Below are 25,496 nucleotides of genomic sequence, written 5' to 3' on the forward strand. Positions count from 1 at the left end.
GGGAGCAGCACACGCACGCGCGTCCCGCCTTCTGTTCCCAGTGCAAAGTTTGTGTTGGTGTCTGTTACAGCGGTGACGCAGCTTCAGTTTTTCAGGTAAAGTAACGCCGTTTTTCACCTGTTTACTCTTTAATGCCTCTTTGCTCCTCTTGTTATTCGCTAACCGCCGTTAGCTTGTTGCTGTAAAAACAGCAGAAAACTTTGAAAAGCGTCAACTGAGAAGCAGCAGCTCACAGCGGCGCTCCACCATGTTGGATTTGGGAGTGTCGAGCAGTGACGGGTTTAAACTAGGGATGCACATTTTGGATTTTTTTTATGACCGTTAACCGACGCCCTTTAACGATTAATAACCATTAACCGATAAGATTTAAATGCCCTTCCATGCTGCCATTCCGACATACCACCATCCCGAAATACCGCTATTCCGACACACAAACGTCCCACCATTCCGACAAGGCTTTCCATGTAAGAAAGGTTGGAATCAGAGAGTCACTGACTCGGCGCTGTCCGGTGTTGAACTGCAGATTTACAATGACGGCAAATAGTTAGATTCCTCATCTAAAATGTAAAAAAAAAAAAAAAAGCTACAAGCGTTAGATATAATTCACAGTACTGTAGGCTTCAATCGTCTGCTATTGCTTTTTAAATTATGTCGAGAGCGAGCGCGCTGGTGATTTCTTTAATTGTGTGTTCTGCTTCATTTCCAAAATAAAGTTTGAGCTTCTGAAATCTGATTTTTAAACAGTTCTGATGGAGCTCAATGTTTATCTGGATGATGCGGCTTCATTCCGAACAATTTTACTGTAAACCTGGACGACCCGCGACGTGTCTGGAGATAAAAAAAAATAATATTCAATGTAATGTGTGTTTTGTGCGTAATTGCATACAAGGATACACACCCTCCCCTACTGTACAACACGAAGGAGACTGGAATTAGTCAGTGACTTCAGGTGTCATCTGCAGAGCCGTCATTGATATCTGTAATATTAATGTTGCATGTGATGCCAGCGTGCATGGAGACACGCGCCACGCGTCACACTTTCTCCCGGCCATCAAGGAGGGCAAAGTTCGCTGCGATGGTCCTCCATCGTCTGATGCTGGATGCTTGTTTCTTAAGTGGTACTGCATTGTACTCGTACTACTGGAGTATTTCAGTGCTGTACCGCATAATTTGCAAATGACCTCCTCCCCTTTCCGGTCGAAATTGTCCCACACAGAACTCCTTTTTGCCCTCTTCGTCTTCGCTGTAAAGTGGGCTGTGATGGAAAGCACGTGATGGCATGTGTTGCGCCCCCATGAGTTGATTGAATTACGTAGCTTAAAAACAAAATTGACCGTTAGTATTAATCGGTTAGAGTTACTGTTATCGGTTAACGGTTAAACGGTTAACCATGTGCAGCCCTAGTTTAAACGGTGGAATAAGAGTAGAAGTAGAGCGAGTTGATGCTCAGGAGGTGAAAACGGAGTCGGTATTTCCGTGTAGCACCACTCCCTGGTGGCCGAATCAACCTGTTGAAGAGGCGGAGACGAGCCGCTGCTCTCCCGCTGGCTGAGCCTGTGAGGGCGGCTTCGCTCGGCCGGACAGCGGCTGGATAACGGCTGCTGGTGTCGGTTAATGCTCTGCCAGTAAGGTTCCACCACAGGGCTGATGTGGAGGCTATTGACAAAGACAATAAACAGCACGAAAAGAGCCGTCAGAGCTCCTGACATGATGACATGACTTTTACTTGAGTCTGAGTTTGAAAGCACATTGTTGTATTGGTACTTCTTCCTCAGTGAAGCTTCTTGTTCTTCAGATATGTTGAACTGTGTGTTTGTAGGTGAAGGTCACATGTTTGACTCTGTTGGTCACAGGAACTCAGCACTTCATTTCAATTCATCCATTGCAGATGAATGATTTGTGTTTCCTCTCCAGATCAAAGTGTGTGTGAGCTGGTGTGAGTTCAGCAGCATGAATCAGTGTGAGCACAGAGGGGAGGGAGTCCGTCCCTCTAAAACCAGTCTGTGTGGATCTGGACCTGGACTTGGACCTGAACCCAGCTGTGTGTCCTTCAGGAGTGACCGGTCAAAGGATCTCCCCATGTCTTTTAAACAGCAACATGTCTCTGAAAGACAGTAAGTTGTTCTCACTGTTAAACTCATGTTGGACAGTTTGACCTGAAATGTCCATATTTCTCCTCATGTTGTCCACTGCTGATGTTTGTCCTCATTAAATCCAGTCTGACCAGTTGTCCTGAAGTTCATGTTCTCCTAGAATGATGATGAAAGTTAGAGCAAGATGAGTATTAAAGGACATTCTGTCCCTAAACAGCACTGACATGTCCACATGGACAGTGAAAGCTCAGGATAATGGTGGTCTTGTGTGTCCTGTGTGTCTGACAGGATCTATGGCAGGCAAACCTCTGCTGAATCTGAACCTGAACCTGGACCCAGCTGTGTGTCCTTCAGGAGTGACCGGTCAAAGGATCTCCCCATGTCTTTTAAACAGCAACATGTCTCTGAAAGACAGTAAGTCCTCATGTTGTCCACTGCTGATGTTTGTCCTCTTTAATCCAGTCTGACCAGTTGACCCTCTGAAGTTCCTGTTGTCCTAGAATGATGATGAAGGTTTGAGCAAGATTAGTATTAAAGGTCAGCTTTGGTTCAGTATTTGATGGAAAAATGAAGCGATGATCATTGATCGTTTCTGAAGAAGAAAAAGTCAGTTTCCATCCCTGGTGGTATTCCTCTGTGTCTGACAGGTTCTGTGGACGTGGGCCTGAATCTCAGCCTGACCCTGAACCTCGAGTTCAACTTAGACCCAGCTGTGTGTCCTTGGCGAGTGACGGGTCGATGGGTCGTTTCATTGATTTTCAAGGAGATCAACTGTCTGGTATAAAGAGGTAAACTAAAGCTTGTGTGACTTCAGCTCAACGGACCTTCAGCTTGTCTTTGTCTCTGTGTGGACGGACATGATGTGAGCTAATTCTTCATGATTCCTCCACAGAGTCCACCAGGAGAGCTCAGAGGGTCCCAGTGCTCAGTCTGCCCAGCAGCATCAGACTCACCTGGACTCCATGTTTATGGTCTGTACATGTACAACAGCTGCTTTCACATCGACTCCATTCAAAATAATCTCCACGCTGCACTTTTTAGACCAGTGGACCATCAGTCTGTCCAACATGGATCTGATGTTTGCTTCCATTCATATCATCTTCTGTTCCAGCTGCTGGAGGAGAACATTGTCTCTTTTGTGAGGAACGAGCTGAAGAAGATCAAGACCGTTCTGAGTTCACATGACCCAGAATGCTTAGAGAGTCAGGGGGAGGATGAGGAGGTGTTGGATGGTGAGGATGAGGAGCAGAGGAGGAGCAGCAGAGAGGCATTTGTGAAGATCACGCAGCACTTCCTGAGGAGAATGAAGGAGGAGGAGCTGGCTGAGCGTCTGCAGAGCAGTAAGAGGATTTCTCTAAAGGTTTAACTGCTGGATCAGTGGAACATTCACTGAGTCTCAACAGATGGAGGGAAATGTGTATATTTTAGGACATTAAATTGTCATCTGAACTTTATCAATCACTTATTGATCTTATTTGTTGTGTCTTCATTCAGAAAGTCCTGTTGGTGTTGGTCAGAGGAAACTTAAATCTAACCTGAAGAAGAAGTTCCAGTGTGTGTTTGAGGGGATCGCTAAAGCAGGAAAGCGGACCCCCCTGAATCAGATCTACACAGAGCTCTTCATCACAGAGGGAGGGACTGGACAGGTCAATGAAGAACATGAGGTCAGACAGATTGAAACAGCATCCAGGAAACCACTCGGACCAGAAACCACAATCAGATGTGAAGACATCTTTAAACCACCTGGACGAGATGAACCAATCAGAACAGTGATGACAAAGGGAGTGGCTGGCATCGGGAAGACGGTCTTAACACAGAAGTTCACTCTTTCCTGAAACCAGAGAAGCAGGAATCTGCAGGTTTGAAGAGTTCAGGGTTTTGTTCATCCTTGACGGTCTGGATGAGTGTCGACTTCCTCTGGACTTCCACAGCAATGAGATCCTGACTGATGCTACAGAGTCCACCTCAGTGAATGTGCTGCTGACAAACCTCATCAGGGGGAGACTGCTTCCCTCCGCTCGCCTCTGGATAACCACACGACCTGCAGCAGCCAATCAGATCCCTCCTGAGTGTGTTGACATGGTGACAGAGATCAGAGGGTTCAATGATGAACAGAAGGAGGAGTACTTCAGGAAGAGGTTCAGAGATGAGGAGCAGGCCAACAGAATCATCTCCCACATCAAGACATCAGAAAGCCTCCACATCATGTGCCACATCCCGGTCTTCTGCTGGATCACTGCTACAGTTCTGGAGGATGTGATGAAGACCAGAGAGGAAGGAGAGCTGCCCAAGACCCTGACTGAGATGTACATCCACTTCCTGCTGGTTCAGTCCAAACTGAAGAACATGAAGTATGATGGAGGAGCTGAGTCAGATCCACAGTGGACTCCAAGGAGCAAGGAGATGATTGAGTCTCTGGGAAAACTGGCCTTTGAGCAGCTGCAGAAAGGAAACCTGATCTTCTACGAATCAGACCTGACAGAGTGTGGCATCGATATCAGAGCAGCCTCAGTGTACTCAGGAGTGCTCACACAGATCTTCAAAGAGGAGAGAGGACTGTACCAGGACAAGGTCTTCTGCTTCATCCATCTGAGTGTTCAGGAGTTTCTGGCTGCTCTTCATGTCCATCTGACCTTCATCAAGTCTGGAGTCGATCTGCTGTCAGAAGAACAAACAACCTACCACGAATATGCAGAGACACACTTCTACCAGAGTGCAGTGGACAAGGCCTTACAGAGTCCAAATGGACACCTGGACTTGTTCCTGCGATTCCTCCTGGGTCTTTCCGTGCAGAACAATCAGACTCTCCTACGAGGCCTGCTGACACAGACAGGAAGTGGCTCAAAAAGCAGTCAGGAAATAGTCGAGTACATCAAGAAGAAGATTGAGGAGGCTTCCTCTGTTGAGCAAACAATCAATCTGTTCCACTGTCTGAATGAACTGAGCGATCACTGTCTGGCGGATGTGTGCCAGCAATCTCTGAGTTCAGGACAACTCTCCACAGATAAACTGTCTCCTGCTCATTGGTCAGCTCTGGTCTTCATCTTACTGTCATCAGGAAAACATCTGGACATGTTTGACCTGAAGAAATTTTCCCTTCCAGGAAATAATTCTTTGTCCGTAGCCTCAGCCAGAGCCAGCCTGAAGACTCTGTAAGTGTGTAGAAAAATTGTGTATTTCGGAATGCATGACGTGCTGTTATTGATTCAAATGGACAACATTTTCTCCTTTTCTGCTCATTATTTCCTTTCCAGACAATGCTCTTATGAAGCGTTCAAGAGGATCGTTGAAAATCTCAGACCTGGGGAGTTGAGGAACAGGAACCTGCAGAATTCAGGAAATGGGCCGGTGCCGCTGTTGTCGCGTCGACGCATACCCCCAGACACCCCCGTAGCCTGGCACCTCCAAGAAATCCTGACTAAGTGTCGCGTCGACGGAGTAATACCACCTCCACGACTCCTCTTCGCGGCAGCAAGAGCCCCCCGAAACCATACAAAGACACAGCCACACCCCCCTAGCGGCTTGGCGGTGAATTGCGGAGCAACGCGTTCCCTCGACGCAGAACTATGAATGCTCAGTGACAGCGTCGGGTGTACGCCATAGGTACGGCGTCGCCGCGACGCAGTAGCATAAACCAATACAGAAGTATTCCACGGGAAGTTTTGAAGCCTTTCGCCAAGGTTCCAGTGGGCCCTGCTGTGACTGACAGTTGATCAGTTTCTCCAGTTGCAGCCAAAAATCTTGTATGTGTCAAGAAGATGCCAGTCCCTAAAGATGGAAGCTGTGATCGTTAAATTGTGGAAGTGCTGTTGACTTGAACCTTCTGTGTGTGTTGATTTGTTCCAATAAAACCTGATGTGTTTGGATGTGCTGAGTGCTTTCCAAAACAACCTATTTCTCACAAAATATTTTCATGTTCTGTGGGAGCTACAGAAGAGTCTCAAGGTGAGTCCATTTATAAAAAAAAAGAGAGATAAAAAGCAATCATGAGGACAGTGTTCATGTCTCCTCAGGCCGTCGCAGTTCACCGTAACTGAGGCGACAGGGGGCGCCTCGTGCCTCGTAACCAATCTGCCAATCTCAGTCCCACCTGTGCACCTGTGTGGAAGCTGGTGAGTGATACGCACGTTTCTTGGCTAGTTCCAAGCTAGCCGCTAAGCTAAATTGCGCTGTTTAAGATGAGATAAGTGTTGTGGACATAAACAGCTGGTTTGTGAGATGTTGTGTCATGTTGCCAGTGTGCTTTGGCGCGTGTTTTTTCATTTGTGAAATGTTGTGAAAAGATTGGTAATAGCGGGCGAACGCTAGCTAATCGCTAAGCTAATCGTTAGCCGTTTGTACGTTTGTGCCGTTTGTGTCGAGTACATCACATTTGCTGTTAAAGCTGAGGTACTTTTCATAAAACCTCGTTGTTTGTGAGGTGTTGTCTCATGTTTCCAGTCTGCTTTGGCGCGTATTGTTCATTGTTGTAATGTTTTGGAAAGGTCGGTAGTAGCCGGCTAACGCCAGCCGCTAAGCTAATCGCTAGCCGTTTGTGCCGTTTGTACCGAGTACTGTGCTGTTAATGTTGAGATACGATACGCCGATAATACAAGGAGTGTGATTCTCTCAGCTGTTCTATGTTGTTTCACTGTAGATTGTTAAAAGTTTCTAAATCTTACACAGAGATTGGATCTACAAATTTGAATGTCATTTCATCTCTTCAAATAAAACAAGTATCTTACTGTTTTCCTTAATACTCATACAGTATGTGCTTAGAATAAACAATATAAAAATTACCCTTATTTTGTTTTTTAGAAAACTCAATTAACTTATATGTTCACCTTAGTGACTTCTCAGTAGTTAATTACTCTTTGCATTTTATGCAAAAATCAACAGTTTTAGTGAATTCAACTGCAATTGCACTTCAGTCAGATATTATTTAACAACCAAGTCTTCAGTCCACTCAGTCTTCAGTTAGTTAACGTGTTTATTGGCTAAACTGATAAACCATTTATACTGATAAGAAATTGTTGAACAACAGTTGAACTGATTCTTTAACCGTCATTTTTCCTCCACCTCCAAATTTGTAGTACCGTGTTTAGTATGTTGGTTCACGAGATGAAGTCGCTCTACTCTTCTCTCCCCTTCCCTGCTGCAGCAGGACTGCTACGTAATGTCACTTGAAGGAGCGTCTGTCATCACCATGGTTACCGCTGCAGAAACTCCGCTGCATTTAAAATTTAGAAATGCCGGGGAAATGTAGTAGAGAACTGATTTTCCCCATTGGTCCTGTGACATGGAGGCGCGCAAATAGTTTTTAATTTGTTTCAACTTTGAGAAGCTTTGCTCGGCCGATGCCACCGTTACTGGAGAAGTCAGGATCCTGAGTTTGGGGGTGTTAAATGTGTTAAGATTTTATTTCTAAAAATATGAGAACTACATAACAAATATAATGCTCATATTTACAGTCTAAAACACATTAAAAATTCATTAAAAAATAATATTAGATGTGTTCAAATGCAATAAAAGAGGTGTGTGTCATATGAGCTATAATGCTCATATTTACATTATGACAGGTATAAAAAATTCATTAAAAATACTAATTGTGTCCAAATGCAATAAAAAGAGGTGAGCATGGTATCTTTTAACCACTGAGGGTTGAATCGATTTATTTTTGGATCTCAGGAGGCAGGCCGGTGTAATGAAGTGACGAAGATTCAGCGTCAGACTCTGTAAATGCTGTAGTCCTATTTTCCTCCAAATGGTGTCTTTTATGCTCCTACTGAGGTAGAACGACAGAAAAATACCTCTTCATTGTGCTTGAGTCTTCTTGTTGTTCTTAGTTGTTGCAGTTGGTTTGTTGCAGTGGTTTCCCAGCACCTTCACAGGATAGTTTTTCAAGGCTGGAGTGGAGTAGTGTGGCTGACTGCAGACTTGTCATAGCCGCTACACGCAGACCGGTGGCCATTTCTTCTTCTCTCTCTAATAACTTGCTTTCATCTGGTGTTTACTCAGTTATTACAACAACTGTACTCATACTGCCACCTAGTGTTCAGGCTGAAGCATTGAAAGTTTGAGTAAATTACTATTTCTGCAGTCGAAATACTGTATGTGAGTGTGTGTGTGTAACTGAGACAGTTAATCTTGTCTTCATTTCTCCATCCGTGGTAATAAGTTGTATTGGCTGTTTTCTCTGTTACAGGATAGATACTCTACAGATGAAGGGAAGCATTAACGCCATTATGTCGACCGTTTGCTTTGATGACAGCTTTGCCTTCACTCTGCGGTTCAACTCATGGTCCAAACCATCTCCATTGGATTTAGGTCAGGTGATCTGACAGACCCATCGCTCTAGAGGGGTAGCCATGCTGGTTAAGTGTGCCTTGAATTGTGAATAAATCACCAACAGTGTCACCGTCACCTCCTTCTGGTTTGTTTCACAATTTTTGGTTCATTCATTCCATATGTTTGGATGTCTTTATTAATATTAATTATTATTAATATATTAATACGAATCTACAATTGAGAAAATAAGACTGACACTCATGATTATTTTATTGATAGTGGTTTTATAAATTGCAGACTTGGACTCGGTGCTCAGGCGCTGGAGGCTTCAGACGCTGAAAACACAGCTCACAGGTAAAATTGAAGTGAATGATTAAAGTCAATTGGTTTTGGAATCAGTTTGTCTCTCATTACACTGCATTACACTGATGAGAGAAAGACCACCATTCCTTTAAGATGGAAGCCTTATCAACAGTTAAGATTATAATCCTGCTTTATTTTTGCAGTCTGTTTATTTCAATTTTTTTTCAGTTTTTATTAGATGATGAAGCTGATTCTAGTTACTGGAGTAGCCAGCCAATAGCCCCCTGACTGTAGTAGTATTGTAGTTACTGGCATATGCCCCTCCCATACCCCCCATCATTTAATGAGATTAATAAAATATCACCCGGATATTGTTTTTTTTCAGCATAACCAGGGGGCACACGCCAATACTGTTACCCCCCACCCTCCGCTTCAGGCGGGTATCGAACCAGGATCTGGTTCTGCCTCACTGAGGCAGGTACTTCAGGTGCTTCCCAAGCGCGAGAGATACCCACCCACGAAGCCGTTGCATCAGAGACTCTCCACTCATGGAGTTTGACTCTGAGGTGAGTGATGGCCTGTGAAGCCGTAGACTTGTGTCTTTGTAGTATTGATGGATTTTGACTGACTGTCATAGTAGTAATAGTATTGTAGTATCTGGAGTGGAGTGTGTGTGTTGTGTTGTCCATGATTCATTGAAATTTTCTGGAAACAGATGCAGGTGTTTATTCTCACATTAACTGTGATGTTTGCCTGTTCCAGGAAATGGTCATTGATGGAAACAGCATCTGCAAGTCCGACATTCAGGTGACACAAACGACAAATGTTAATGTTATTCTCACTCTGCTATATCCAATGATCCATACACAGGTGATTGTCTCTGAATAGTCTTTTTTCATTTTTTTCATTGTCACAGTTTGCAAACGCTGGTCTTGTTCAGCCGATGATGGCGGCAGCAGTGATGGCGGCTCCAGTCTGCAGGTAAGGTTGATTCAACTCTGATGTTCATGTCCTGTTGTGTCAATAAGTCCTTCATTGACTGTTCCATCAGTGTTACACGGCACAGGTCAGCTTGATGTTTTCAGGCTCTCTCCTTGGCTCAGTGGTGTCTCCTGTGCTTGAAAGCACCTGCCTCCGTGAGGCAGAAGGCTGTACCTGCCCTTCCCAATGCCTGAAGTGGGGGGTGGTTATGTGTAACTGTATGCTGAAAAAGTTGCCCCCTGGGTAACTACTCTAGATGTGGAAGTTGAAGTGAAAAAAAAACAATATCCAGATTTTATATCTATTAATTGATCTATTAATTAATCTCAATAATGGGCTTAATAAAATGTCATCTGGATATTGTTTTTTTCAGCATAACCCCCTACTTCCACATCTCCAAGTTACCCAGGGGGCAACCGCCCCCTCCCGTTACCCCCCACCCCCCGCTTCAGACATCGGCAACCCCGGGTATCGAACCAGCTTCTGCCTCACTGAGGCAGGTGCTTCCCAAGCACCAGAGATACCCACTGAGCTACCAAAGCTGTGCATGAGGGAGCCGTCACTGATGGAGTTTGACTGAAGGGCTGGTTGTAGGAGTGTCGTCTTGTAGTGAGATGTTTTATCAATAAAACATCTGTCTTTTATTAGAAGTTTTATTGATTGATCTCAATTAATGAGCTTAATAAAATGTCATCTGTTTTTTTTCAGCATCCCCCCCCCCCCCCCCCCCCAGCACTTCAAGCATGAGAGACACCCACTGAGGCCGTCACTGATGGAGGTTGACTCAAGTGAGTGATGTCATATTATCATGTTTCAGTAGTTTTATTATATTTTATATTTTATTTTTATTATATAGAAGCTGTAACAATAGTAGTAGAAGTTGTAATAGTCACAGTAGGAATAGTAGGAGTTGTAATAGGAGTAGTAGTAGTAGTATAAGTTGTTGTAATAGTAGTAGTAATAGGAGTAGTTGTAGTAGTAGGAGAAGTTGTAATAGTAGTAGTAGGAGGAGTTGTAATAGTTGTAGTAGTAGGAGTAGTAGAAGTTGTAATAGTATAAGTTGTTGTAGTAGTAGTAGAAGTTGTAATAGTAGTAGTAATAGGAGTAGTTGTAGTAGAAGTTGTAATAGGAGTAGTATAAGTTGTTGTAGTAGTAGGAGTAATAGTAACAGGAGTAGTAGAAGTTGTAATAGTTGTAGTAGTAGAAGTTGTAATAGTAGTAGTAGTAGTAGTAATAGGAGTAGTTGTAGTAGAAGTTGTAGTAGGAGTAATAGTAGTAGGAGTTGTAATAGTTGTAGTAGTAGGAGTAATAGGAGTAGTTGTAGTAGAAGTTGTAATAGTCGGAGTAGGAATAGTAGGAGTTGTAATAGTAGGAGTTGTAATAGTAATAGGAGGAGGAGTAGTAGTAGTATAAGTTGTAATAGGAGTAGTAGAAGTTGGAGTAGTAAGAGTTGTAATAGTATAAGTTGTTGTTGTAGTAGTAGTTGTAATAGGAGTAGTAGTAGTAGTATAAGTTGTCATGGTAGGGGTAGTAGTATAAGTTGTAATAGTAGTTGGAGTAGCAGCAGTACATCCATTTCACTGTAGTGTTTGACAGTGAATCAGACGGGGGGGGGGTAGAATTTATTGAGATCCTGTACAGCACAGTACACAACATGTGATACTTGACCAAACTCCTCATCTCTCTGCATGCAGGGCTTCAGTCCCATCAGACACGTGCTTCTCCATGTTCCACGCAGCTGACGGTGGAGGAGACGTCCTGAGGAACGTGATGCTCGCCGACGCCTCAAGAACTTCCAGTTTTGAAGGAAAACACTAGCATGTTTTTATCAACCACTTTTTTTGATCTTACTTGTGGTAAAATAGCTGCAGACATCACCTACAGGTTAAAACAAAAGAAACAACTGCTGCAATTGATCCAGAGAGTAGTTTGACATTTTGGGAAATTCTATTTTTTTCACTTTGTGGCAAGCTAGCGATGGTTAGCTTAGCATAAGGCTACAGAAATGGCAGGCTCGATCTATTGAGTCACTGCTCTGACAGCACTCACACAGCTATTAACACACCATTACTCCCAGTGAAAAGTGTGTGAGCTCTGCTGTTTGTGCTCCACTGATCCATTCATTCACCTCCACCACAATAAGTGACAGTGCTCAGACTGCAGTAGTTATTACTTGACTTGCCTGTAGATGAGGGTTAGGGGCCCATCACAGCCCAGCCTGAAACAACATCAAACAAATATCTAATTTTGTCTCCAGGGTCTAGATGCAGGGAAAAATTCATGCCTATTCACATACAGGGAGGAAGATCACTTTTTGGTATTTAGTCTCTTTGTTGGCCATGTTCCCATCTTCTGGACAGGCTCTGCAAAAGGCTTACTGTCTAATTAAAAAAAACAACATGACCAACAAGACGTGAACCAGAACTCAGGTAGAAATGGAGTGATCTTTATGAGAACAAAGCACACTGTGACAGTCTGTATTACAGCTTAAACCTGTCATGTTTGGGTTTCCAGCACAGAGCAAACACATGATCCTTCAGGTTAACAAGATGTGTTTGTCTCTGAGTACGATGGATGAAAGCCTCAGGTGGTTCAGGTGTTCTCACACTACTTACATCTGGACTCTGTTACACTGCAGACAAGCAGTCTGAATGTTTAGCCCAGGTGGCCTCAGGCTGTCAGGACCGCTGTGCTCCCTTCAAAAATGTGGAAAAAGATGATTTGTACTTTCAAATAACAACGCGGCATCTCACCAGAAGCACATTTTACAGACAGGAACATTTTCAGACATGTTTAATGTGGCATTTCCACCTCACCTGTTTGGCAGCCTCCAGCAAGGCAGCGGCCTCAGCCTGACCCGTCTGCTGCACCATCTTGTAGAGAGCACCCTCTTTGTTTTGCAGCAGGGTGAGGGGGCGGTCTAACTCCTGGATGGTCCCACTGTCCAGCACCTCAAAGCAGAGTAAAGACAACAATCATTAACCTTTGGTTTAACAGCTCAAAGCACAAAAACTAAAATATTTAGTGGATGAAAAGTAGTTATGACAGTGAGTCAGAAGAGGGGGGGGGGGGGGCTCACCAGTATCCTGTCGCTGTCTATGATGGTGTTGAGGCGGTGGGCGATGGTCAGCACAGTGCAGTCTCTGAACTTTTCCCGTATGGTTTTCTGGATCAGCTCGTCCGTCCTGCAGAGACACGTCAGAGACACGTCCTCAGCTGCAGCTTGTTGTACCACATGTAACATCAATAAAGCAGTTGCTAAAAAAAACAGGTGTTAGTGTGAGTTTTCCTTGAAGTATTTCCATTTTGGTGCAGTGACCTGCTCTGTACTGGAGTGAGCGGTGTCAGCAGTACCTGGGGTCCACGTTGGCCGTGGCCTCATCGATGACGAGGATGCGGTTCTTCCTCAGGATGGCTCTGGCCAGACACACCAGCTGTCTCTGGCCCACGCTGAAGTTGGAGCCCGACTCGGCCAGAACGGTCTCCAGCTTAGCGGGCAGCTCCTCCACCACAGCCTTCAGCTGCACCTGTGGGGAACGTGGAGAGCGGGTCAGGGGAAACCTGCAGAGAGAGAGTGTGTGTGTGTGTGTGGCCAACAGTGTGAGAGCGGATTGGACACCTGCCTCCTCCAGAGCCTTCCACAGGTCTTCATCAGTGTGTTCCCTGAAAGGGTCCAGGTTTTTCCTCACCGTGTCAGTGAACAGCACCGGGTCCTTTGTTACAGAGGGAGCAGAGGCCACGTTAAGACTTAAATACAACACAAGCTGGAGTCTTCAGAGGACGTCAGCATCTGTTCACCTGAGGGATGATGGACATCTTCTGGCGCAGGTCATGGAGGCCGATCTCAGAGGTCAAAACACCGTCGATGTAGATCTTCCCCTGAGGCTCTGCCAGGCGGAAGAGAGCTGAGACCAGGGAGCTTTTCCCAGCTCCCGTCCTTCCCACGATGCCGACCTGACACACAGGAAACACAGACTATGACTCAGCGTCCATCCCTGTGAGAGCAGACTGTGGTGTCATCAGATGGCTCACCTTCTCGTTGGGTTGGAAGGTGACGCTGATGTCTTTGAGGACCGGCGGTCCATCGTCGCTGTAGGAGAAGTTCACCCGGTCAAAGGTCACCAGGCCTTTGCTGGGCCAATCAGCAGGAGGACGCATTTCAGTTTCCCAGGATGCTTCACTCTTCAGCTCCGTATACTCCACCACCCTCTCCACTGACGTCATCTAAAGCCAGAAGAGATGCAGCACACACAGGTGACGTACTGGCCGTTAACAGCGCCAATGAGAAAACTGCTGAAGTCGTCACTCAGGTCTCACCATGTTCTCCACCTCTGCACTTTGCCTCATCGTCCACTGGAAGTTTCCCACCAGGGTCACAGCATATGTGAGCACCAGGCCCACCTCTCCAGCCTCGAGTCCTTCCAAACACAGAGACACCAGTTAAAGACCACACGCTTTATGAGAATCAGGGCTGGATGTGCCTGAACAGTGTTTCTGTGTGCCCACGCTGCTCACCGTCTCTGAGTAAGATGCAGCCAAATGTTGCAAAGGTGATAAATAAGGAGCAAATGCTGTCGAGGCGAAACGCAAACCAGCGGGAGGTCATCAGGAACAGAAACCACGCCTCTGACACAGAAAGCACAGAAACGCTCAGCAGACAGTGGAGGTGGTCTATGAAGAACATTATCATTCAAATTGCAAGTCACAATGTTAGCTGTGAAGGAGAACCTGAGTGCAGGTCCTGATGAGCGTCAAAGGCTTTCTGCAACCTCTCCTGAGCTCTGAGGGCTCGGATCGTCCACAGGCCCTGAAGAGACGAGGACAGGTGGGAGAAGACTGGACTCCGAGCTGCAGGAAACACGACAGAGGGGGGGTGGAAGCCAGCTTGTAACTATTTCTAAAAGCAAGAGTCAGCAGATCTTTGTGTTGGTGGGATGATTATGGTGTGAATGCGTACTTGTGGACTCCAGACGCTTGATGTCTCGTGATGTGCGGAGGTAGAAACGCCTCAAGTAGAGGAAGAAAAACATCAGAGGCACGACAGGGATGAGGATGAGAGGGATGACCGAGGCCGCCACGGCGACCACGCCAATGTTCTGCAAGAATAACTGCAAAGCACGACACACCGTGAGAACACTGAGGAGGGTTTGGGAGTTCAGAGCGTGTTCTGCGTCTGGGAATCATTTCTCACTTGATAGAAGTCCACAAAGGTCATGGGGAGCGTGGAGTCTATCTGGCTGATGTCTTTGGAAAACCTGTTGAGAATTCTTCCTACAAAGCAGGAAAAAAAGCAAAGTCCCTCAGAGACACAGTCTCTACTTCAAGTCTTTAAGTGTCAGCGGCTCTCTGAACTGGCTCACCTATGGGGTTGACATCAAAGAAGCGAACAGGTGTGCGGAGGACAGCCCTGAACATGCTGTTGTGCAGAGTCTGAGACGATCTCACCAGCCCGTGAAAGATCACTAAAGTCCTGGCATAGCCAAACACCACAGCAGCCGCGGTCAGACCTGAGAGCAAACGCAGCACGACAACCTTTAAACGCGTGGTTTGAAGCAGAGCGGAACATGACCGACTGCACGGACGGCTCACCTGAATAAATGCTGAGGTAGAACGTGAGATCGAACCGTTGATTCGAGCAAGTAGCATTAAAGTCATGTTTCACAGTGACAGCGCCGGCTGTGCTGTTAAAGAACTCCTCTTTGGCCCTGTGGGTTCACGACACAAACATGTCAGACGATAAAAGATTTACTCAATTTCCCATCAATCAACAGGTAAAACACTCACCAGTGAACCAGCCACCAGTCCTGCAGAACGTATGCAACCTGTAAATAGAGACAAATATGTTTCAGCCTAAAAAGCATTTAATGTGAAGCAGAAAGATGACGCATTAGAAAATAAAATGGGTTTGTGTTTTCATTTTATTTGCAGCTGTTGAAGTCAAATCTCTTTCGAAGGGTAAGCTCTTATGATGGAACCGTTCAAATATCGTCCATGTTCAAGAAGCAGCGTGATGCTGGAGGCCGGGGCTTACCTCGGCGATGACACTGAGCAGCACTATGAACACGAACAGCAGAAGGCTACAGTGTGCAGTGAAGTACTGGAGGTAAACGCGGCCGCTCACGTTTCCTTCCACTCGAGACTCCTCTGCCATGGCGTGAACTGTTTCGACCTGCAAGACTAGTCATTACTGCTCAGTGCAGACAGTCGAGGACAGACTGGGTCGAATCATGGTGGGATTAGTTGAAGATCAGATGTTATTCTGAAAATGTACCTACAGGAAGCTGGTCAGAGCAGCTGCTCTCAGGTGGCAGGAGGTTGCTGTTGGAGCAGTGGGAACCGTGCGAGCGCTCCGTCCTCTGGCTGTGTAACGACAGTGTGTCTGGGTCAAACGTTCGAGACCATCGATCCTGCTCCTCGTCGCTTCTCAGCAGCGACGCCACGTCGAGGTCCAAGCGCTGCAGCTCGCTGTAGCTGCCCTGAGCCACGACGTGACCCTGGGAGACAAACGCAGCTGAAGATGTCAGCGTGACAGGCAGCATATTTGTCCTCGCTGGAAAAGCGTCTTGATCGCTGGGTTTATGAGAAAATACTTGAAATGTTCAAAGCAGGAGAAATATTTCCCTCTGCCGGGGCACGAACCTCCCTCAGGAGCACAATCTGGTCGGCTGCCCTCAGATGCTGCAGCTGGTGGGTGACCAGGACACGAGACTTGTTCTTCAGCAGGCCACAGATGCACCTGATGATGCGCACACACACACACACACACACACACACACACACACACACACACACACACACACACACACACACACAATTACTCTAAAACTGTTTGACTGATAAGTAGAAATTGATGGTGGACAGACTGAATGTGGGATGGCTCTGGGACACAGAAACGGCCGCTCACTGTTCAAAAAGATGCTTCCCGACTTCAGTGTCCACAGCACTTAAAGGGTCATCCAGGAGGTAGATGTCTGCATCCTGATACACAGCCCTGACACACACACACACACACACACACACACACTCAGCATCAGTAATGTCAGGAAACAAAATTCATTTCTAGGTGGTTTCTTCTTCGTGCTTTCTGTGCTCTGACCTCGCCAGGCTGACTCGAGCTTTCTGTCCCCCGCTGAGTGTGGCCCCCCTGTCCCCGATCAGCGTCAGGTCTCCATCTGGGAGCAGCTCCATGTCCTGCGCTCAAAAACAAGGGAGGTTTACCACAAACGCAACATGCGTGCATGAGACGATATTGCTGTGGAACTGATTATTAGTGTCCCCAGCTGGAGCTGAGCGAGGTGGTCCTTTTTGTGTGAAGCACTTCTTGTATGAAAGACACTTTGAAAATACACTTTGTTATTATTACTGGAAGACCTCTGTGGATCGCTCCTCATCTCTGTTTGAGGTTAGGCTACATTAGCCACCATTAGCATAACACTAAGTGTCCATCTCACAGTGCTACAGCATGAAAAGAAATACGCTGAGTGGCATCAATATGTTTATATTACACTTCTCTATTAATCCCTTCTCAGATGCATTGACAGGGTAAAGCACACGCTCAGTCAGAGGACGTCCAACATGGCCACCAGAGGGTGTACCTACGACTGTGTTAACGCTCACCCTCTTCAGAGCGCAGGCTTTGATGACTTGTTCGTACTTCTGGGGGTTCAGCTCTTTCCCAAACAGGATGTTACTGCGGATGGTTCCTGGGAACACCCAGGGCTGCTGAGCGGCGTAGGACAACTGACCTTTGACCTTCAGCATTCCTGTGTCGTGAGGTAGCTCTCCCAGTACGGCGCTCAACAGGGACGACTGGTGGGAACACGTGCAGCACAGTTTCACACAGTTTCCTTTGTTAGTGCTCAGATGAACTGTTAATTAAAGACAGCCGCACCGACCTTTCCAGCCCCCACCGGGCCAATCACAGTCAGAAGCTGGTGTGTCTTCACTGTGACGGAGACGTTCTGCAGAGATGGAGCATCCAAACTCTGACAGGAAACAAAGAAATACTACTTTAAAGAAACCTAAGCAGCCTTTAGGCAGCCCGCGCTCTGGACAGTGACATTCCATCACTTTACTCACCTTGTCCCAGTAGCAGGTGAGCTTCTCAATCTCAATCGAGTTTTCCTTCTTTTCTTCTAGAGGTATTTCAAGGTTTCTCCTCTCAAGGTCTTCCAGCAGGAGAAAAGTCTGGGGGGGGGGGGGGGGGGTTGATGGACACACATGCTGTTACACAGTGATCCATATACTCACAGCCCAGACAGTGCGGTGTCTGTGTTTTTTTTAATCATCGCCATGCTGCAGTTCTCACGAACATTAACTCCCAAAATGAATGTCATAATGTTCTGGAGACACAACGATTGACTGTTGGCTTTTACAGTAGGTCGAGATGCAATTAAGACTAGAAACAGCTGCTGCGACTCATGAACAGAATTACCTTAATCCTGCGGATGCTGACCATCGTCTCTGACAGCTTCTCGATGGCCAGTGGGAAGAACAGGGTGACCGTGAGCTTGATGGTCCCGCAGAGGGAAACGGTGACAAACACAGTGCTGGCGGCGATGGTGTTGCCCAGGAGAACGTAGACAGTGAAGGTAACGAAGACGGTGATCTTGCTGCTGGCAAAGAAGGAGGCCATGTTGAGCCCTCGTAGGTAGGAGCTCTTCATTATCTGGCTGATTTCTTTCCTGGGAACAGACAACATATGCAGAAGAGTGAGCGCGGAGAGTTCAAGTTCCAGGAGGTTTCAGGGCTGCATGAGGAAAAAGTGGCTGCATTGGTGAACTTTGTTCAGTGCCTAAATGGTGTTTTACCTGCATCCTTAACATTTTTAAAGAGTGCTGAACAAATCCCATTAATATTCGTACTACAGGCTCTGGACTGGATGCACCATTGGGTTAATCAGTTTCTGTGTGTACATACTTGTATGTATGTTTAAAATGCTCCTCTGTTTTCAAATGAGAGCAGGCCTTGTTCTTGCAGGCAGCCCCTGACAAAGTCCACACTGTTAACAGAAGTGAATGAGCAGCGAGGAAGACGAGGCGTGCTTCGATTTGTTTTTTTTAAAGGTCTTCTGCTGTTAAAGAAACTGAGAAACGGCAGCAGATTTCTGCTCAAATTTGGAAATAAATGAGCCATTTTAGGTTAAATGAATCCACAGTGTGTGTTTGGGTGGCAAACGTCTTCAGATTTCAAAGAGTTAATGTGTAAATGAGGACGACTTCAGATGAGACTGAGCGCTACCTGTCATTCATTATCCAACACTCATCATCTTCCAGCTTGAAAAGTGGCCGTAAAAGGTCGTCAGCGCAGTAAAGAGGCTCAAACCCTGCAGCTTAATCCACTTCAGCACAAATATGTTCGCAGCGTTCAGCGCTAAAAGCTCAAACTTCAGTCCGAGCGTGATGTACTTTGAGTGCACTGTCCCTTTAAGAGGTTTCCTGGAAAGATCTGCTGTGTTAGCAGATGATGTATTAAAAGTATAAAGGGTTATCATTAACAAAGAAAAACGATGGGAAAGTTCAGCAAAAATGAACGGCTGAGCATCTCTGTGAGACCACCCAGCTGGTCCTAACACAGCAACAAGGAATGTTCCACAAGCTTATTCCAAAAAGTTGTAACTTTGATCTGAATAATCCTCTTATGCTCTCAACAGCTTAATAAACCCAAAAAGCCTCACACAATTTACATATCAGACTGGAGAGTTTGTTGTCTTCATTACAAAAACCCAGATGAAGATAGATCAGTGGATGTCAAGTCACGATGCGTTTGAGGATCTCTCTGGGAGCCGTTTGTCTTTTCATGCCATAAAGCTATTCTGTTGACGAAGACACGCAGCGTAAATCTTCCACCGGCTACTTTGAAGTCCGTTTCATGCTCACTATGGCAGACGACTAAAGCCAGTTACAGACCCTGCAGGACCTGGATTAAAAGGATAATAAAGTCTAGACTGTTCCACCACAACAACTCTTAAAAGGCTCTGAATGAAAACAAAAAATGCCTTTGACTGAGCAGCACCTGAAAGGCTTATTATGCATGTGCAACGGGGGGGAGGGTGGAGCGCTCACTTGAGGGGCCCAGCAGTGCCCCTGGCCACACTGTGTACTGAACAGCCTCTGCAGTGGCTGCGTCTGATGACAGATGGTAGTGAAGATGATGATTTCTCTCACACTCACACACACACACACACACACACACACACACACAGACAGGCTCCACAGTAAACCTCTGAATCTACCATAAAGTCTGAGTACCTCTCTGATGTCTCAGCCTTGACTGAAGAGTCCTTTCTCACAACTGTACTGAATACTGAACCACGACTGGCTTCCCAAATATTTGCGATGTCACAACTCATGGCTATAAACCTGCCTCTTAAAAATCATCCTACACAGAGAGGATTTTTGAGGGGAGGAGGGGACTTGAAACATGCCCCACTGCTCCCAGTAAAAGTAAAGAAAAGATTTAATCTTTACCTTCTGACTTCGCTCAGCAGAGCTGAGAACGGTTTCTCCCATGCGTACATCTTGATGATCCTGATGCCGGACACCACTTCGTTCATGATGCGGATTCTGTTGTCAGTGAGAACGGCTGTTTTGCTCCTGCAAACGTTGAAATAATAACAAATTGAAAAAAACTCGACCGCACTGTTAAGTGGACAGATCGGCCGTCTCATCGTGTTCCCGACCTGTAGATGCCAAAGAGGTTTCCAAACCAGGTCTGCACTGGCATCATGAGGGCGATGGCTGCCACACCTGCCAGACACGAGGCTCCGATCTCGTACCAAAGCAAAACCATGATCGCCGTCGCCTGAAGAGGTCCCACCCACAGGTAGTGCAGGTTGAGTGTAATCTACAAGATGGAGACGATGAAATGCAACGTTATCCTGAATGCAGTGATGGATTCCTCCCAGTTTGGAAACATTTGGGATAATGTCAGCACACTCAACAACATTTCTAAGTATACCGAGACCTTTCAATGTGCTAATGTGAACATGCTGTTCTGTACCTCGTCGAATCGATTGACGTCGTTTGAAAGGAGGTTGACTATTTGTCCGGTGGTGGTTCGGCCCATGGATTCACTGCTGAGGACGAGAGCCTGAAGAGAGAAACCGGGTCAGGCCGCAGAGTACGACTGCAACAGCTCACGCCATATTTCTGAACCTTGGCTGACCTTCCTGTAGATCATGTGACAAACAGCCACTCTCATCTTCATGCCCGTTCTTTGGACGTGGTAGTAGTGGAGATGTTGGAGGACGGTCAGTCCGAAGGCGGAGAGGGACATCGCAGCAGCGTAGCAGGACACTACGCTGAGACTCCTCTGGTCGTCTGGGTCATAACTCTCAAAGTAATGGATGATGTTCCACAGAAGAAGCGGCTGCACGACTTTAATGACCTCCTTCACGAGTGTGAGAAAAGACACGAGGGTCAGATGCTTTCAAACCACCGCAGCGCCGTCAGGATTCAAAACCAGCGCGTCTAACCAGTGAATGTGACAAAGGTGAAGGAGACAGCCGAACATACCAGCGAGAACACAAACAGCCCGGCCACGGCGAAGGACTTCCCGTAGCACTGAATGAGAACTCTGCTGAGTTTGGGCTTCCGGAGCTCCTTTGCAGCCTTCCTGACTTCATGATCCCAAAATCTGGAGCAAAGGGCAGAAAACAGCATGTTGACTGTGAACTGGAGCAGTGACAGACGAGCCATTCACCTGTGATTAACGGGGGGTGGTCACAACAACAGGTGTGTGTGTGTGTTAGCCAACACCTCTCAAAGGGCTCATAGGAGTAAAGGAGTACCTCTGCAGTTCCTCTCCCAGCACTTCAGACTGATCCTCTGGAAGAACGCGGTACATGTCACTCTCCTCCAGCCTCTTCTTTTGGCCGAGGTGCAGCAGCGGAGTTAACCAGCTGAGAGCAGGGAGGATTTCAGTCAAACGACACAAACACACAAGCAGTGACTAATTTGGGTCAAGCAAAAGCGCAGCTCACAGGCTTTCTCCCGGCGCTTTCTTCCATGGATGCAGTGCTAAAACAGCTAATTAATTGCTTTGTACTGATCAATCAAGGGCGTCAGATCAGCGTCGTACCTGACTCATCTCATACCTGCGGTAGGGAAAGGCAACTTGTTTAACCTGCAGCTTGAAGATGGTTGCTGTAAACACTTGACAGCTTGTGGAGCAGGTTTTGATTTGCAGGCAGATATTTTGAACATACTGTCATATTTGCCTTTGATATCAGGTTTAAGGGCAAAAACAGCAACATGGTGCTAGTTAAAGGCACAGTGTGGACGACATGGCCACCTGTTGAAGGTAACACGAACAGTTAAGCTCATCTTAACATTTCCACCGGGAGCGCATCCGTGACCGTGTGTCCAACCTCCCACCGGCCGATTTTTGAGCTTCTACAATGGGTTCACAGGCTTTGTGGTTAAATGATCTCTTTTTTGTCTGTTTTAATCACATTTATTGTTGCTGTACGATCGGGAGTCTGTTTCATTTCCTGTGTCTGCCTGCCTGCCTGGCTCAATCGGCTCCGTAAACATCGACGCATGGCCTGTCAAAAATGGACTCTGAAACAGAGACGCATTGAGTGAAATGGAACATCAGCTGCTTCTAATCTGCAATGCCAATAAATCCTCCAAACTGAGCCTTAAATACATCTGAGGAAAGCCTCATTCCTATCCTCTTTACACTGAGATGTAAGCAGGGCGGTTAAAGGTGTTTGAGTGTGACTTCCTGAATGCTTCAGGTAAACCACCAGCCTCCAGATATGCAGATTTGACTTGCTTGCTTGCCTGTTCAGGGAATCCTGCTTGTCCCTGCCTACAGCTCATCTGTGGTGTAGATCTAATCAAAACACACAAACAGCAACAAGAATGTGTGGAGCTGATCTAATCAGCCCATCCAACGCCTCTTCTTTGTAGGGACTAATGAAATGTGGTTAGGAGCTCGCAGATTCACAACTTTTAAAGCCACAAATATAAAACCTCAATCGGCTGACACTGTGCCTTTCGCTCCTGCAGACCCGTGTCAGAGTGAAGCACACTGAACGGATGCAAAGGTGGACTTCCTTGACCTGACTTGTCCCACAGCTAATCATTAACGAGGACCGTTTCTACCTCATCCCCTGCTGTGCACCACCGCGTCCTGAGGCAAAATCTAAAACGCAAAGTTTCGAAGCAGCAACTTGTGCTCAGGGTGCTAAAAAAGCGTCTGTTGAGCCATCAGAGAAAGAAAGACAGAAAGTCACCTGTCAACTCTCAGGCTTTGATCAGATAACGGCTTCATTAAAGGTTATCTACCAGCGCCGCCCGTAAACACATTCACAACTGTAACCTTTCAAACTGCAACTACTTTTTTTTACCTGGGGACGACCGTAGGTGTCATTGAGTTTTGCCTGTTACAGGTCTGCATCTCTCTGCCGTCCATGTCTCACTGAACGTTAGATATTGATTGACCTGAAAACATGCTGTGAACCCTGACTGAGGCATGGTTTCTCACCAGTGGCCTGAGTCCAGACTTGTTCTTTGTTCTTTGACGCTGATTTTGACTGTCACACACAGACTGCCGACACAGGAGGCAAAAACATTCTGATGTTTCCTTAATTAAGAAGTACTGTGCGGCTGGAACATACATTCCCCAGATAACGAGCAGAATGCACTTCAAGGGCTTGTGGGCAGAGACTTCAGCTAAAATCACTTTGCAACGGAGCTGCAACAAGTGGCTGAATGTGTCAGAATAAACTGTTTGTCTACCAAGTTGTTTTGCACCACAGCACTGATGCATTTAAGACCAAATCAGCTGACTTGATCACCACCCTCACTGTTTGGCTCATCTGCTGCCGGCGTCTTCTCAACCTCTGCTCGTTCAACAATCACAGCATGCAGCACCATTCAACACAGTAACGGAGAAGCACTCACCACAGAAAGAGCCTGGATATGAAGCTGGCAGCTGCCAGCGGAGATTGCCTGCCATCTGTCTTACGTATCGTCATGGTCGTCTGGGCATTCATTGAGGTTTGCTGCGCCCCCGCCTCAACGCAGACAACTCCACATGTGCTGGACTTCAGTAGTACTCACTCCCAGCCTCAGGCACTACATGCGCACTCAGCTTTCCTCGCGCCAACTCGGCCAATAACATCGCTGCAGCGTCTCAGGCTCGAGTCGTGTTCAGGTGCGGCTCGACGCACTGTCAATCCGAAACGGTGACAGGTGAAGGTGTCACTGTCTGAGACGATGAGACGTTGAATTTGGAGCGTGGTTGGTTGTTCAGTGAGTTTAGATAAGATAAAACGTTATTGATGCCACGTGGGGGAAATTAAGTAGTTCGACTCAGCAATAAAAAAAGGACACACAGTAAAACCAACTGTACACATTGTACTAAGAGTACAAAAACACCCTCGCCTTGAGAGAGGATGGCTCCGTGCCAGTTATCAAAAAAGCCTGTTCATCATTATTATTCATTTATACTGTTACTGTTCACTGGTAAGCAGCGTTAGTATTCTTAGTTGGCCCTTTGTTAGATTTCTTTTGTCTGATTTGCTTTCACCAGCGGGGATCCAGCAGAAAGTAAAAAAGGAGAAGAAGAAAAGTTTCCGGGTCAACAGCATTAAACTTCACGCACGCGCTATACGTTGGAAAGCCCTTATGTGCGGACAGCACTTGAAGGCGGCATCACCGATGAAGGCGTCTTCACGTGCTTTAACCGAAGTTTACAAGCGTGGGCACGTGGGATGGAGTCCAAGCAACTAGTGAGTTGAAAGTGGGAGGCGGACGAGTTGGATGGCTTTTCTGTTCCACGCGCAGGTTGTTCAGGGTGTGTGTGTGTGTTCAGTTTAAATATAGTCTAAGTATTACGTTTAAATATAGTCTGGAAACGAGGCCTGTGTGCTCAAGTATCACTACATGAGAGTATTATACAATCATTAATGCTGCTTCCATTACACACACTATATTGGTTCAGATATACAGTTTGACTGGTATTAACGCTGTCCTGTGAAAACATTGTCCTCATGCCTTTAAATGCATGAGATAAAGGGAAATCTGCACGTGCTGGCTGTGAATAACTAGTTTGGGTTGAGATAGTAGGAAAACTGTGATGTCTCAAAGCCGCAGAGATAATGTGCTATCATCACCTTTCATTTTCATTTTAATTTAAAGAGCATGTGCAGTTTCACAGAGCCACCACTAGAGGGAGGTGAAGGCCCGTTTGTAAATACTGAAGCTCTGACAGCCGCAGCCCCTCCCATCTACATTCAGCTGCGATTGTGCCTCCAAATGCTCTTGTGTGGTTTCAATTTGTGTCATTTTAGTTTCTCTATTTTATCGTATTTCTGCCATTGTGCTGCTCGGGATCATTAGAGGTTTTTATCTCTTGTGGAGAGGATGACAACAGTCTGTGCTGACATTGTTCTCATGTTGTTCCACCCAGATGACAGCGGGGACCAGAGTCCATTGAAGCCTGCAGGTTTTGACATTTTTAGCTAAGGTTTAACCAACACTGCCGCTCAAAGGGAAAAGGCCTTAAATTTAGATATTTGCATCCAGATGTTCCCCTCTCAGGGGAACTAAAAATAACCTAACTGCATGTTCTAGTGTATTAAGTTTACCTGAAGATCTGGTCACTGACCGTGCTGGAGTGCAAGGCTTCCTCAGTCTGTTTCTACTGGCTGTCCACCTGCATGTCAGCAGTCACTGCTGCATCCTGGCCCCAGCTGCTGCTGTGTCACATCTTGTTTACACCAGGGACCAAGGCTATGTTTGACCTAGTTGTTGAAAAGCCCGAGAGGCACAGTCAAAAGCACACTACACATCACACAGACATGAGAAAGAAGCCGCTTTGTAACAGACATGAACTGAC

General features: G+C 46.3%; 2 protein-coding genes and 1 long non-coding RNA gene across 3 annotated transcripts; 2 read left to right on the forward strand and 1 right to left on the reverse strand.

Annotated features, from left to right (window-relative positions):
- The first annotated feature begins 21 nt into the window (after positions 1 to 21).
- On the forward strand, positions 22 to 6,052 carry LOC143315694 (uncharacterized). Its single transcript, XM_076723025.1, has 8 exons — positions 22 to 95; positions 1,915 to 2,114; positions 2,382 to 2,507; positions 2,741 to 2,881; positions 2,986 to 3,064; positions 3,205 to 3,433; positions 3,588 to 5,245; positions 5,348 to 6,052. Exons 2-7 carry the CDS (start codon positions 1,951 to 1,953, stop codon positions 3,926 to 3,928), a joined length of 1,080 nt encoding a protein of 359 aa, XP_076579140.1. The 5' UTR covers positions 22 to 95; positions 1,915 to 1,950; the 3' UTR covers positions 3,929 to 5,245; positions 5,348 to 6,052.
- An 816-nt stretch (positions 6,053 to 6,868) lies between these two features.
- LOC143316253 (uncharacterized) lies at positions 6,869 to 11,479 on the forward strand. Its single transcript, XR_013076272.1, has 7 exons — positions 6,869 to 8,505; positions 8,658 to 8,714; positions 9,049 to 9,229; positions 9,426 to 9,470; positions 9,580 to 9,644; positions 10,353 to 10,432; positions 11,339 to 11,479. It is a non-coding gene; the product is annotated as an uncharacterized LOC143316253 (long non-coding RNA).
- Positions 11,480 to 12,243: 764 nt separating this feature from the next.
- LOC143316247 (ATP-binding cassette sub-family C member 4-like) lies at positions 12,244 to 23,765 on the reverse strand. Its single transcript, XM_076724104.1, has 31 exons — positions 23,558 to 23,765; positions 21,436 to 21,546; positions 21,161 to 21,281; positions 20,811 to 21,035; positions 20,646 to 20,735; positions 20,326 to 20,489; positions 20,114 to 20,239; positions 18,079 to 18,328; positions 17,724 to 17,831; positions 17,540 to 17,629; positions 17,262 to 17,453; positions 16,741 to 16,835; positions 16,549 to 16,635; positions 16,284 to 16,380; positions 15,920 to 16,138; positions 15,676 to 15,813; positions 15,429 to 15,466; positions 15,234 to 15,349; positions 15,005 to 15,151; positions 14,836 to 14,915; positions 14,602 to 14,752; positions 14,373 to 14,492; positions 14,160 to 14,270; positions 13,962 to 14,062; positions 13,677 to 13,868; positions 13,443 to 13,598; positions 13,268 to 13,357; positions 12,999 to 13,171; positions 12,724 to 12,829; positions 12,461 to 12,595; positions 12,244 to 12,340 (listed from the first exon to the last, which is right to left on the reverse strand). Exons 1-31 carry the CDS (start codon positions 23,647 to 23,649, stop codon positions 12,323 to 12,325), a joined length of 3,939 nt encoding a protein of 1,312 aa, XP_076580219.1. The 5' UTR covers positions 23,650 to 23,765; the 3' UTR covers positions 12,244 to 12,322.
- Positions 23,766 to 25,496: the final 1,731 nt, after the last annotated feature.

Source organism: Chaetodon auriga, chromosome 23 (genome assembly GCF_051107435.1).
Source record: "Chaetodon auriga isolate fChaAug3 chromosome 23, fChaAug3.hap1, whole genome shotgun sequence".
Classification (NCBI taxonomy): Eukaryota; Metazoa; Chordata; class Actinopteri; order Chaetodontiformes; family Chaetodontidae; genus Chaetodon; species Chaetodon auriga.

Excerpts from the sequence above, each read along its gene's own strand:
- LOC143315694 (XM_076723025.1), top strand. The coding sequence starts at position 1,951 with ATGAATCAGTGTGAGCACAGAGGGGAGGGAGTCCGTCCCTCTAAAACC. Across the intron at positions 2,115-2,381 it reads CAACATGTCTCTGAAAGACA|GATCTATGGCAGGCAAACCT; the intron begins GTAAGTTGTTCT and ends TGTGTCTGACAG. Across the intron at positions 2,508-2,740 it reads CAACATGTCTCTGAAAGACA|GTTCTGTGGACGTGGGCCTG; the intron begins GTAAGTCCTCAT and ends TGTGTCTGACAG.
- LOC143316247 (XM_076724104.1), bottom strand. The coding sequence starts at position 23,649 with ATGAATGCCCAGACGACCATGACGATACGTAAGACAGATGGCAGGCAA. Across the intron at positions 15,350-15,428 it reads GACTGGTGGCTGGTTCACTG|GGCCAAAGAGGAGTTCTTTA; the intron begins GTGAGTGTTTTA and ends GTGAACCCACAG. Across the intron at positions 14,063-14,159 it reads CTGCATCTTACTCAGAGACG|GACTCGAGGCTGGAGAGGTG; the intron begins GTGAGCAGCGTG and ends TGTGTTTGGAAG.